The sequence below is a fragment of the Pseudopodoces humilis genome, chromosome 1 (genome assembly GCF_049639895.1).
Source record: "Pseudopodoces humilis isolate 2021_Gansu_Grassland_sample_001 chromosome 1, ASM4963989v1, whole genome shotgun sequence".
Lineage (NCBI taxonomy): Eukaryota > Metazoa > Chordata > Aves > Passeriformes > Paridae > Pseudopodoces > Pseudopodoces humilis.
The window spans coordinates 85742698-85756896 of NC_142200.1; the positions used below are offsets into that span (position 1 = coordinate 85742698).

Here is a 14199-nt window from a genome sequence, read left to right on the forward strand (position 1 = left end):
ATCTTGCAGTCCTGAAGGAGTGGTGCAGGTGTTTGAAGATGCCTCAGCAATGAGGACCATATTTTCTGTGCTTGCCTCCAGGTGCTCATGTGTGTAAGACAGACCATGTGATGCTGGCCTTTGTTTAGACAATCAGCATCTTCTGCATTACTGGAAAAGGAGCATGGTTATTAATACCTTTCATATTTAAAAAGGTCTTATATGTAGCACTGAGAGAAAGCAGGATCATGCCTTGTGCCAGAACAGTTTTTTAGTTTTCTTTCTCAATCTTGCAAACCTCAGAATGTTGCTGAAGGTGGCATCATGATTAATGTATCACTATTACAGAGCAGCCAGCCAGCCAGCTTATGACATATTTTTGCTTCAGTCAAGAAAAATAACAAAATAATAATAAAAAGTTATTCTCTGTGTTTCTGGAACTCACTGACAGATTATTAACTAGAAGAACTCCAAGTACATGAAAAAATTAAGGGCCAAATGTTTGAAAGCTGTATTGTCTTGCCAGTGCCTTGTTGTTCATGAAGTACTTTAATGGTGTCTAGCAATCATCAGGGATATCTGATAATATTATCCCCGTGCAAGGTCGGGTTCTAAAATGGATCCATTCTGAGTTATCTGTACGGCTATTTCAGAAGTCTGTGTGTGTTATATAAATTCAGCATGCTGGGTAGAAGTTCTGGTGTGCAACAATGTATCATCATTTTAAAATCAGCACAAAAAATCCGAGCTTGTTACTAGTTTTGCATGCAAAATAATTTATGTTATATCCTATGCAATGCAGATATGGTCATGGCAATACAATGATATTTGCTGCTGTATGCCCACATAGTTTTCAAAACTAAAATTCAATGCTTAGCTAAATTGCTAAGCAGACTGGTAAATGTCCAATTTTAGCAGCCTAACATATGTTTATAATTTTTGTTTTAACATATGCTATGTTGGTTGAACTCCCCTCCCCACACATACGGTAGATAAAAGCTGTCACATCACAAAATGGTGGCAGCCCAACTTTTCTAACATTTTCCATGGCACTTCAGAGTCTTGCATTAATTAGCTATTCTTGGATAGGAGACAGACTCTCATCTTTGTAGAATTTTGGTTTCAAACCCGTCATGTTCTCGGGTTTATGTATGCAGTAGCCCATCTGTGTTTCTGCAGCCATAAGCTGTAAAAAGCACAGGGCAGAGAGAAAAGCGGTCAGCAGGAGTGAGGGTGCCCTTGGCTCACAGATGGAAATACTGACCAAATGGCCCCAAAAGTTGGCCTCTTTGGGTTCTAGTTTTCTCTAACAGGAACATTCTCCCTCTTCCACTTTTACAGGAGAGGGGAGTGAATAGAGCAAGGTTGGTGCACAGCACTGTTTCTTTTCATTGTGAGCTGCTAAACTGCCCCTCTTTTCTCCTCCTGTTTCAAAGCAGGTGTAAGGAGGAATTTCACTGAGTCTACAATTCTTTCCAAACCTCAGCTGGGTAGTGGAGAATTGTGACAAATACCACTGCAGCTGTGATAATGCTGTCTTAATCCTTGCTACACTATGACATGGAAACTTGGATTTAGACATGAAAGGACATTCCTTAACAGTACAGCAGTATGATCCCTTATCAAATTAAACTCCCTTTTGCATGTGCTCCAAAACCATGGTATTTTTTGTCTGATGTATTCTGTCTGCTGTTTCCCTGTTGTCAGGCTTCTGACTATGGTGTACTTCAGCATGTGTAAAGTCTGCTGGGCTGCATGGGGAATAGTTGGTTTTCCATGGGGGAGGAAGGAGCCTTGCCCATCAATTGAAACTGCTGTAGAAACGTCACAGGGTCTGTGGTACAGGACTGATGTTGGCAAGTGCGGTCGTATCGGCACCTGGTCTGTGCACAGCACAGACAGGGTTGTTCTTAAGCCTTCACTCCTGGCTGGCATGGATGCCACCTCCTGCCCTCTGATCTGCCTTGGAGCTGCTCAAAAGCTCATGTCTAGATGCAAGCATAGTTCCAAGCATGTCGGCACAACATAATGTATGATGTCATTCCTATCCAAGACTAAAGTTGTAGTAGACATCTCAAGATGGAGATTGAGGTGCAGCAACCTAAGGTGCAGCAACCTGAGCCCATAGAGCTTCAGGAGAGCTGCTGACGTCCCCTGGAATGTGTCAGTGCTGGTGTCTGGCTGAGGACATGTGTAGTAGGTGGTGCCTGGTGCTTGCATGTCCACCTGCAGAGCTTTGAGAACCCCCATGGAGAGCTGCCAGCAGAACAGCCTGCTTCCAAAGCCTTGTGTCTGCATCCGGAGCCAGCTGCGTGCCACAGCCACTGTGAAACCAAGAGTGCAGGACTCGCTGGTGATGCTGGTGGAGGGATTTGTCATCTTTGGATTGTAGATGCCAGTGGTGGTTGTTCAATGTCTATTTCCCGTTTGTGTATTTGTTTTCAGCTACAGGACCTGCAGCTGCTGTTTGGCTCACAATTCTTGTTAGCTGGCTGGCAGGCCTTGCTGTGGGATTCAGGTTTTTTCAGTGCGCACAGAAAGCAGTTTTGTTTCCCTGCCAAATGAAAAGCATGGTGGAAATAAAGGAGGAAAATGATAAACTGCTTTTCCAGACACTTAGATAAACACAGACAGAAATAAATAGATATAAATGCATAAATGTCTGTTTATTATAAGTGAACGTAAGTAATTAGTGTATTCTTAACACCAGGTATTTATTGGTAGAGGAAAGATAAAGAGATGTCTTTATTTTCCAGTGTTGCTCTCTGCCTTGGTAAACATTACTTTGATTTGAAGGTTTTGTGTACAGTCTACACAGTGTAAACATATTTTACTTTCTTTATTCTCTGTGGTTTCTCTACCCAAATGTAACTTATCACCAGTTGAGTTGAACTAAATCCAATACCATTTTTCTGTAACGATTCTGAAAGAGAAGTACGTGATTCTGTGGTGAGAGAGAGAAGCAGCAGAGTGTTGGTGAAGGACTTCAGTGTTTCTGAAACTTTGTATGATACCATGTTAGGGACACATTTAGTGCTTGCTTGCTGTTGTTTGCAGTTCTTGGACATTGAATAACTCATAAAAAAAATCCCTATAACTCTTCTTGCTGCTCACATTACTTACTGCTCAGATTTTGCTTTGGATTAAAATAATAATGCAGGTAATAATGCTCTTCAACTATTTAAGACACAGGCATAATATTAGGATGAAAACTCTGATACAAGTTCATCTGTAGGTTTTTGTCCTGTACAAGTTTTTAAGGAGTATATATCGCTTGCTCAGAAAAAATATTATTTCATTACAAATAATGAAATCAGTTATGCCCTTGAAGATCTATGTGCTAGAGTCTCCCTTAAAAATAATGAGTCTTAAACAAACGGGAGTGCCCCCCCAGTACTTGTGGTGTATGTTCTTATTTCTTTTTCCATAAATTTATAATCATCAAAACTGTTTATGTGGAAGTTAAGCTTCTCATATGGTTGTCTGATTCTCAGAGGAATGATATTCAAGAAAGCAGCCAACATCACAAGAATCATGATAAAGTTATGAGAGTTTTTTGGTACATTACAGTTATGTGTAAGTTTTGAATTGAAGTTTTTAGAAAAATAAATGTATGGGCAGATGGTGATATTTACTTAAGGGAAGCTGAATTCATTATCTGACTAGGACTGGGTATTTCAAGCAGCTGTTTGAAAATGAGAACTCACTTTCCATGAAGGAGAACGTATGTTTCAGGAAAATAGAGTCCCTGTTCAGAGTGTAAGACTGTCCCTTGCTTAGCCTCTATCAGAGTGGTTTCTGGTGTGTGTATGAATTCATTTATTGAAGAACATTCTCAGTAATGATCAAGAGCTAATTTGGTGAAATAGTTTTGTAAACTCTTTGCTGCTCCCCTGCCAAAGGCAGTCATTCTTAAAAGTTTCAAAACTAGATAAAATTTTTAGCTGTTCTTTATTTCTAAAGATATTCTACAAGAAAAAATATTAAACCTAATATTCAATCTTACACTTCCCACCAGGTTTAATTTCTGTCTATCCAACTTGCCTGTATTTTGATTTATTGAGATACAATTACTTGAGGAAATAGACCTATGGAAAACTTCTAGGTATAAGCCAGAAGAAAACAAGCCAAATGTGACCATACACTTTACCTTTTGCAGATTTGTTTTTTTCTGGAACTCTCTATTCTAGTGTTCTATTTGCATACATATTTTTGAAGCACGAGAGTATGAAAAATATTCTCACCTTGTTTATTTTGTTACTTACACTTCTTTTCCTTATGTTCCTGTGGAAAGCTAGACAGATACTGTAATCCTAAAGATTGAAAGGTATCCCTTGAAGACTGTGGTGCATTTGTTATTGCTTATGTTCTTCTTTCCCCCAGCTCTTTAAGATGACTTTCACAGAAAACTCTTTCACTCAGAAAAACTGTGGCCCTGTAGTTTTTGGTTCACAGAAAAATACAAGCCAGTTTGTTTGTAGTAGATGCCTTTCCCTGGTCACTTAACTTCTAATGCCTCTGTTTTCCCATTTCATAATAAGCAAATTTTAATACTTAATTATTTTAGTGGAATCTTTGCTAATATTTCTGAAGCCAAACTATAGATTTTCAGATATTTTTTCATCTCAGAATGGGCTTATGCATATGGAGTGACTGAAAGGTTCATCACTCTCAAATCTCTTTGGTTTTGGAATTATCTTTGAACTCTACAGAGAATGCAGCTGTGTACACATGAAGCATAAAGCCTGTCTGTGAACAGGGAGGATGTGTAAAGATGGCTCTTTGATGGGAAATGAGTTCTTTACTTCAGACTACTTGAAGAATCTCATCACTTTGCTTACCTGGTATCTGACAAGCTTGCCTCCCCTGTACAGCAGTGGAAGCTGTGGAAATAACCATCCTGGGGAACATATGGAAAAAGGGGTTTTGTGCTCACTGCAGAATCCTAACATTGGTTCTGACTGTATGGAGTCTTTATTGTGAATCTTGTGCAATATTCATATTTGAAGTTAATAAGCTGTTTATATATAAATATATGACTTGTCTGGCCATCTGTTTTTTCACAGTGGTTCAGTAGTTTGAAAGGTTAAGCTGGTTTTGTCTGGCATTAAATAAGAGTTAGTGGTATTGCACAGTGTATGCCACATGCATCAGGTAGATGTGGAACATGTTCTGCAGCTTCTGCTAATGGGAGAGATGATATAGCAATAAGTTAATTGCTTATTATAAGCAAGTTCTGGCTGCTGAAGGGCACTGTTAAATTTCCAAGTTTCTCTTAAGTATTATTTGGTTATTGCTGCATGTTTTAATTAGATGAAAAATATTGTTCCACAAAAGGCCTGATATTTATTCATCTTTAAAGCGCATCATCTGGAATGGGGTTCAGGCTAGGTCTAGAGTCATTAATAATGGTACAGCCATGCAGAAGCCTGATAACTGAGTAAAATATCCTAGCTGAAATTTGACCACAAAGGTATTTTCTGTCCTCTGAAGTCAAAAGAGTGGTTTATAATGGGAACTTTGTCATACTAATCAGGCAGACATTTGGATTTATTTATCCCTAAGATAATAGTAATTCCTGCAGCAATATTGCAGATCCTAACTTAAATATTTTAAATTCCTTTTCTTTCTCTAGATCATAAAAAATTTTACAATGGCAATGCTCTGGAAATTCATGAGAGTAGCTAAGTACTCTAAAACAGCTTTATCACCAAAAGTAAAGGTAAGAGGAATTCCCACCCATTCAAGGCATTCTTCATCCAAGTCTGCACCTTCAGATTTTGCTGCCAGTGCACCCTGCTCAAATACTGTGGAACTGCTTGGTAAATCTTATCCTCAAGATGACTACAGCAATGTCACAGAGAAGATTCTTTCCAAGGTGGGGAAGAACTTGCACAACAGAAAGCATCACCCTTTGTGGCTAATCAAGGAGCAGGTGAAGGAGCACTTCTACAAACACTATCTAGGACGCCGTGGGACTCCTCTCTTTTCTGTGTATGACGGTCTTTCTCCAGTGGTTACAGTCCAGCAGAATTTTGATAGTTTACTTATTCCACAAAACCATGCCAGCAGAAGGAAAGAGGATAACTATTACTTGAATCGTGACCACATGCTAAGAGCTCATACATCAGCTCATCAGTGGGACTTGATACACTCCGGCCTAGACGCCTTTCTGGCAGTGGGAGATGTCTACCGCCGAGACACGATTGATAACACCCACTACCCAGTCTTCCATCAGATGGAGGGAGTGCGCCTCTTCTCCTGCCACGAGGTATGAATTCTCTAGTTGGGGTGAAGGGCATTTTGGGTAAGTTGCTCGGTCTTGCATTTGCTGCAAGCAGACTTCATTCACATACAGAAGGTTCATGCATGTAAGCATGTTACAGCAACAATGTTATGCTGCACATTGATAAAGATCAAGTGGTTTATCATAAAGCAGTATTTTTAATTTGCAAAAAACATGTAGATGGAAAGTGTTGAATTTGAAAACAACTATAAAATTCCCTAGGAAAATGTGAAAAAATGGAAAGACAGTATTATTGAAAATAGCAAAGTTCAACATAATCTGAAATGAAACAACTTGTTCAGTTAATGATCAGTTGCACAACTCAATTCTATTTCTGTCACAACTCTCTTCTGGTGAGATCACTTTACCAAAAACTCTATCAGATTATTTCTTGAAGGACTCGTTGGATGCGAGTTGTTGCAGCTACTTCCAAAGTACAGTTTTCACTGTCATCTTTTTTTTTTTTCTTTTAATAGTGCCAACCTTCTGTAAATTAATGTAATTTTCTAGGGAATTGTTGCATTCTTCATCTCATCCTAAAGCTGCATTGAGGGATTCATCTGTTGCAGTGAATAGCTGTGTGTGTTATATGCGTGCATGCACAGTAAACCCATCAGAGTTCCAGAGGCATTAGCTAAAGAGCTCTAGGTTGATGTCCAAGACTCTTAAGCTTATATGTTTTGTTGGCACAGCTTGCATGTTCTGCAAATGCCTGGGTGTCATTAAGTACTCTGCTGCATCATTGATCAGTGGTAAATATAAGCCAGTTTGTTTTCCAAATAGTAATTGATTTGTATAATTTGTGTATGCTTGTAGCAGTACTGCCAAATTCACAGTTCTATAACTAAAACTAGCTTATTCTAATAATACTGAGATGTAGACCGTTCTTAATGTGCTTGCCAGTGGGTGACAGGAGCTTGGCAGAGAAGCCTGATGCCTTTGGATGCCTGAGGGAAAAACTAAGGTAATCATAGAGCACTGCTTTTCCCCATGATGGAAGGGGCTCATGCTGCCTGTGCTGCTCTTTCCTACCCTGTGTGGCTGCTGCTTGTTCCACTGCGAGCACACACCTGCCTCTGCAGGTGTCCTGAGAGCTGTGAGGTGTTGAATCCAGCCTGCTGCTGCTTCTTTGGTTGCCACAAAATGGAAATATTGGAGACTTAGCCAGCTTCATTGTTTACTGTTCTTTTCACATAGGCCTATTTATTAATACAATCAGGGTATATGGTATACAAAACTATGTTAAGAAAATACCATTTCTGAACTGTTTTTGTTCATCACAACTTTTTTTTTTTTTTTTTTTACTTCAGTCATTTGGATGGAAATATTTTATCTGCCACAAAATTATAACATCAATATTCTTGCATGGTGAAATTTCTGCAACGTCGGGTGTGATTGATCTAATCATTGAAATACTTGATAATGAATATACCCTTCAAGAAATGTTGGTCCTAATGATAGACTATTTCTTTCTAGCCTACAAATTTAATAATAGGAATAATAGGATTTGAATAACTGAGAACAGTTACAGGAATGTTTTCACTGACATGTTCCATCTAGAAATATACAATTCTTAGCAATCTAATTCATTGCATTGGAGATTGTTTTTTTCTTCTTTATTTTTCCCCAAGAAAATAATTGAGATGTTATTGGAGAGCTTTCTATACCCATGAAGAAAGAATAGTGGTGTGGTGTACCATGTATAAAGTGTTGTTTATTGGACAATATGCAAGAATTACAAACCTGAGCATGATCTGATGCATCCTTTTTTGCTTCAGTTCATGTTTCAATATATATCGCTTTTTACAGTCATAATCACAAGAGCCTTGTGGAAAAAATGAATGTGTAGTTCCGAAATTTCACTGGGGACTGTTTCTGTGTTTTGTATTCTGGTTGCCTGTTCAGAATAATCCACATTTAAATAATTCCAGAAGGAACTGTCTGAGCAGAACAAAGACTAAATAGAGGTAATACTACATGAGAGAAATACTCTGATATTCATTTATTTATACTCAAGTTTAAGCTGTAACCCACTGAGCAGAAACGTGTGACTGTCAGGGCCTGTTACCCTTGTCTCAGACTTTTCCTTCCTACCCAGGCTACAGTCTCTGGTGAGAGGAAATTTGCACAAGTACCAAGGATCAGAATCTTTGGAACCAAGGGAAAAACTATTAGCTCTTAGCTACAAGCCCTGAGTACATTTAATTTTATGGCAAATGTAGTAATTTTACATGCTGTTGTCACTTTGCTGTTCTAATTTGTTCTTTTGATTTTTACATTCTTCGTTCACTGTCTTCTCAGTGTAAGTGACCACAAACCTAAGAAGATGTAAGAAGAAAAACAAAAGCTTAGAGTGATTTTATAAGAACTTGAATTTAGAGGAATTTGATGTTTGATCTCAGTTTAGGAGGTGTGGGGGAAAAGTCAGTTTATCCTCAGCTGAAATTTTAGGTGGGATACAAAAGATGAAGATGTAGAAGAGCATGTCTCTTTTACAAATGCCAAATTCCGTAGTCATGACTAGGTTAAAACTCCTGCCTCGTGATGGAAACCTTCAGCATAATTCTTTATATCAAAGTTAAAATTAGTACATTCAAGTAAGATCTGGAAAAACAAACCAAGTTTGGCAATTTTACAGTATTTATTCTGAGATAATTGTAAGCTATTTGCTTTTTTGGCTATATGTTTTTTTGTGATGGTTGGTTGATTACTTTTTAGAGAGAAGTAATCTATAAATCAAAGATGGGCAGGTAACTGATCCATTTCTGCAGCTTTGATTGAGTGTAAATACTGAAGTACTAAAGAAATTCTCTAACTCATTGGTAAAAGTTAGAATAATTCATGCTTAAATTTCTCATAAACTTTTAAAAAATGTCCTTGGACTGCTATCAAAGAACATCTGAAAATACACTTAGACATGTTTTCAATATATTTAAAAGTACCTTAGGTGATTATTATCTGAGCGTAATATGTAGAACAGTTAGCAATTGACTAGTATAAATAGTTAAAACCAGAAACAAAAAGTTTCCCAAACCTACTTCCAGATTGTGAACATAAAATGAACTGCTTTTCTTAAACAGTACCCCCAAATTATACCCTTTTCTGTTCACTTCCTCCTACATTCCTGTTTTTCTTCCAATTGATGTTTGAATTTTTTTATTTCCTTCTATGGTGTATGGCTTTTTTTCTTTTGATTCGTGCTTTGGATTGGCAGTTTTTGATACTGCTGTAGTCAGATTTGAACTGGCCAGTTTTCCTGGGTGGATTATACGAGAAATTATTTCCGTGCTATGTGGTTGCCTTTGGTGCAGTTCCATAATTTATGGAAAAGAGAAAAAAATCTCAACTCAATTGCACTTTGTGCATGTCAGCCAGAAGAGGGAGCCAGTATAAACCCAATGGCAGCTTTCAGTTGATAACAAAAAAACATTTGAAGGAGACTTCCTACAGTGTTTTATAGTCTATACTGAATTATACATAAATTTTAAGGGGAACCGACGCTAAAACATATGAATTGCTCTTCTAATATAGTAACCTTGTTCTAGTGGAGGCCAATACAAGATTGTTTAGATGAAAAAATAATGCTCTCATCAGGCTTGTTTGTGCTAGAAGTAGTAGGGATACATCATTATTCTCCATGGAAATGCTTATGGTAGAAATGGAAACTTTTTTGTTAGGATGCAGTAGAAAAAGGGTAATTATTCTAGTTACGAATAAAGGATTGCTCCTCCAAAGCACTATTTATAATTTAAAAAATAAGTCAATATTGTAGCTTCTAGTGTTTATATCCTGAAATGTAAAGACTCTTGTTCTAGGTAATAGAAGATTAGTAGATTTTTCTCTTTTTCATCTAAATACACACTCCTTTCCTCATCCTCCCATACTTGAGTACCTTGGCAATATACCTGGTGTATTGTTAAAAAAGAAAAATATGTTGCTTTTATCCTTTTCCTTGTGGTTTGGGATGATCTGAACTCCTGATTGACCACTCATCTGCAGTTTTGGGGTTTTTTTGAAACAAGTGCCATGCTGGTTTTCCCCTTGGAAAACTGGAGGCTTTCGGTTTGACTTCTCCAAAATCCTATATGTTACTGCAGCTTTGGATACTGTGCTTGTGCTCTGATATCGTATCAAAGAAAAGCTCCTTCCTGTCTTCAGTCCCATTTTTAAAAAATTCTCATATGTAAAGGAATTTAAATCAATTTATAGTGTTCCAGGGATCAACCTATTTTATGGGGTGATTTGGAGCTTTTACAGTATGTCTGAGAGTGTTTGGGTGTGGGAGTGGGAGTCATAATAGCATTGCTTAGCTGGGCACCAGGAAACAAATATTTTAAAAGACTTAAATGACCAAGGAGAGGTACCCTTCTTAACCCTCTAGAAATTATGGATGGGATTGTGAGCAAAGCATCGGTCCCAAGGAGCCTGGGAGAGAGTTCTCCTTCTCACAGGGAGCAGCGAGGGTGGTAAAGGAGCAGAGACACTTGAACTAGATACACCTTGGTAACAAAAAGGAGCAGCAGCATTGCTTTGCTAGAATATTCTGAAGTGAATTTATTCCTGAAGCTGCAGTTGAACTGAGTGGTCGCAATGAAGAGCCTGACTAGCTTAGATGGAACTGATTTCACTTTCTCCAGTTTTAATTCAAATTGTGAACATTGTATTATTCAGTTTTCCAAGTTGTGGCATATAAATCATGCTGTAATAAATAGATCTTCACTGATCCGAGGATCCAAATTGTATTCTTTGTTGTTTTTAGTCAAAAAATTTACAGTGAAGGGCATCTGAAGGTCTGTTAGATTCTCATAGTTATCTATTGTGTAGAAAGTTTGAAAACTGATGGTGCATCTTTTACTGCAAAGGCTTCATATTCTTTTCAGACTTTGTCTTACATTTTGTTGTCCAGCTAAAAAAACCCAAACAAACCGACAAAGCTTTTCCGAGTGAAGTAGTTAAATCTATTCAATGCAATATTTAAATTGTGCAGGAAGGAAAAAAAGAGCAAAGTGTCCACAAGTGTATTTGGGAAGTCTAAGGTACTTAAAAGTAAAGGTATTTCTACTGCTACAGAAACAGAAGTCTATCACAGGTGTCTCATTATATCAGGTATCTATGTAGCAGTGTTACTTTTTCTTTCTACTTTGAAAACATCTTTATAGTTTTCCATTTTCTTACAGAAGCATTTTGATTAAGTTAAAAAAAACCAAAAAAAACCACAGTGCTCCAGCCCCAAAAAACAACAGAGGTTACCTTTCTTTGCTGTAACTGGAGAATTGGAATGGAAGGATTTAGGGTGACCACCTTCAAGCTTGTCAGTTAAAGTAATTTTTTGCCATTTTCTGCCCCCAAAAATCCTTATTGATATGCAGTGAAGAGCCTTCTGTCATGTGGATCATGGGCTGCGTATCTCTTTGGTACCTGAAGCTGGCTGCATCAGGGTGTATGCTTACACCTTAGAGCCTCACTGAGACTGAAATTAGATTTTCTCTTTGAGTCATCTATTGGTGGCATCATCTTCATCATTCCCAATCCTTTGGTTGAGTCTTGAGTTTTCCATAGCACATTTGAAATGTTGTGGGAAGGGTTTGCTATTTTTAAGTGGATTCAGATTGCAGCTGTTGGTTCATTTTTAGAGATATTTATTAGGGCCAGTGAGACAAAATGTATTTGGTGTAGCAAGGTTGGGTGTAGTCACATGCAGATCCTCATATAGAGATAATCTTAAATGCTGGTTTCCCTTTGAGTGTAAGAACATGAGCATGATTTATTCATTATCTTAATCGCTGGTGTATGCATGAGTGGCAGGAGGAATACACAACTGCATTGTGGAAAGACAGGATACAGTTACAGATTTCTCTGGTCTGAAACCTACTGTGAATGCCATCCTGCAAAGAGGCACTTAATTTTGAATACTAAACATATGGATTCTGAAGGGATGTGAGACTAAAAAGTCTGTCAAGTGACTGAGGAAGTTTTGGGGTCTTTGTTTAAATCACAAATGTGACTTCTGCCCTTCATGCCAGGCTGAGAAGTACTGGAATGTGCTTTTGAAGGACTATAGCTCTATTTGTACATGTCCAGTTAAAACTCTATGTCTTCTTGCCATTACATGTTATCAAATTTCAATTTATTTTTGTTATGAGCTAAACTGTGAGTAAACATCATGTCACATGGTTAGGTCACTTCAATTCCTTTCTGCTTTCTCCTTTGTAATGCAGCATCAGTCAGATATGATGATAAATTCTGGTAAGTGTTAATTTTTTTGACTCTTCATGGTGATACAATATTCAATGTTTTGCACACCTTCACTCAAAGAAAAATCTTCTTGTCCTTACACTAGACAGACACATAGGTACTTGATTTATGGCTACAGGAAATTTCTTTCCTGCTTGTAGTAGTGACTGATTGTATTCAATACAATAAGATAGTGCATGCTGTTTTAGTCTGCTCTGAAGGAATGAATGTAAGTAAAAATGTCGTCTTGGATGTGTCAGCATTTTATGCAAGACGTTAGGTATCTTTTTTCTCCATTTGCTCAGATATGTGCTTGAGAAAAATTGACATCAAAAAGGAGCGACTGTCGGTGATTCTTCATTTTATTCAAGCTTTGACTTTCCTGGCTTTATGTATACAGAAATGTTGAAGTGTTTCTAATCCAAGACATGTACTTAGCACAGTTCAATCGTTGTAATAGTGAAATTGGTGTATCAGTTTAGAGCTGCTCATATTGACATAGCAATGTCAGTGAATGGAAAGTCAGGAATAAATATTAATACAACTGTAAGGTATCTCTTTTATTTTCTCAGTATAATCCGATCTGCAGCTGATGGAGCCTCTATGGAGAATCCAAAGTACCTCTTGATGCCTGACTGTGAAGGGGGGCTGTTGTCTTGCCTATTCCAGGGACTTCCCTATGGCTGTGTTTTAATAGCCTGTCTGAACTGGACTAAAGTCACACCTGTGCCCAAAGTGACCCAGCCCTGTTCCATGTGCCAGCTCATCTCTTGATGCTGCTAGCATGCTGGTATTTGATTACTAAGCTGAATTTGACTGTTTTCACATCCCTCAGTTTTTTCCCTTCTCCTGGGTTACTGCCCATCCAGCTCAGTACACTACTGCATGGACACTTGTCCTGGCTTGGAGAAGGAGATGGTGCATATGTCTGGTTTAGGATTAGGGCTCAGGCAGGTGACAGGGCTGGATTATGATTCAGTGTCTTTAATGGTTCTTGCATGTATTTTGTTTCCACATCTGATATAAACTGTTGAAATAGAATTTTGCTTAAGACTGTCATTGTGATACCAACGTTTCAGAAATAATACAACAGTAAGGAAAAGTATTTCTATGTACTTTTTGATACATCTGTGTCTTAAAGGCTAGTGTCCAGACTGTCTGTTCTTTGCAGAGGTCTGAGGAGTCAGTCCTAAGCTGAAGGGAGGAGTGAAAGGGAAAAGGAGGAAGAGAGTTTCATGTCCTAGAATGCTGCTTATAGGTAAAATAACATACATACCTTCTAATGTGAAAATACTGTGTTCTGGTCCAAAGAGGGAGCACCTCTGTTGCCTGAAAGTGTTTCTGGCTTAGTGAGTGAGTCAATCAGTCACTAGAAAAAATAGCTACCCATATAGGGTAGCTCAGAGCAGGAACCTAATTTAGCCACTCTGTGTTCCTCTGTGAGGGAGCGTGTGTCTATCCACTGGCTACCCGGTGAGTGAGTAAGACAGTTATCTTCTCTAGGCTAATGCTGGCCTCTCTGAATTCCCCCTGGTTTTCAAAACCACGTGCTGGATGACCAATCTGCCCTGCTGACAGCAAATTAGTTGTAGGGAGGGTATTATCTGCTTTTTCCAGTCAAGGTAGGAATAATGTTAGTAAGAAGAAAGGGGCTTAATCTTTCAGATGAGCACTTGAATAAAGAATCTGTTATTTAAAAG

The 14199-nt window shown here is 38.2% G+C and overlaps 1 protein-coding gene across 2 annotated transcripts in view; it reads left to right on the forward strand.

Annotated features, from left to right (window-relative positions):
* Nucleotides 1-14199, forward strand: part of FARS2 (phenylalanyl-tRNA synthetase 2, mitochondrial) — a 230105-nt gene that overhangs the window by 48075 nt on the left and 167831 nt on the right. Inside the window, exon 3 of one of the 2 annotated variants that reach the window (XM_088063477.1) lies at nucleotides 5615-6250. The exons of the other annotated variant lie outside the window; for it this stretch is intronic. Coding sequence (XP_087919603.1) covers nucleotides 5633-6250 — 618 coding nt within the window. The 5' untranslated portion in view covers nucleotides 5615-5632. The remainder of the gene's footprint in view (nucleotides 1-5614; nucleotides 6251-14199) is intronic. 2 annotated transcript variants of the gene reach the window in all.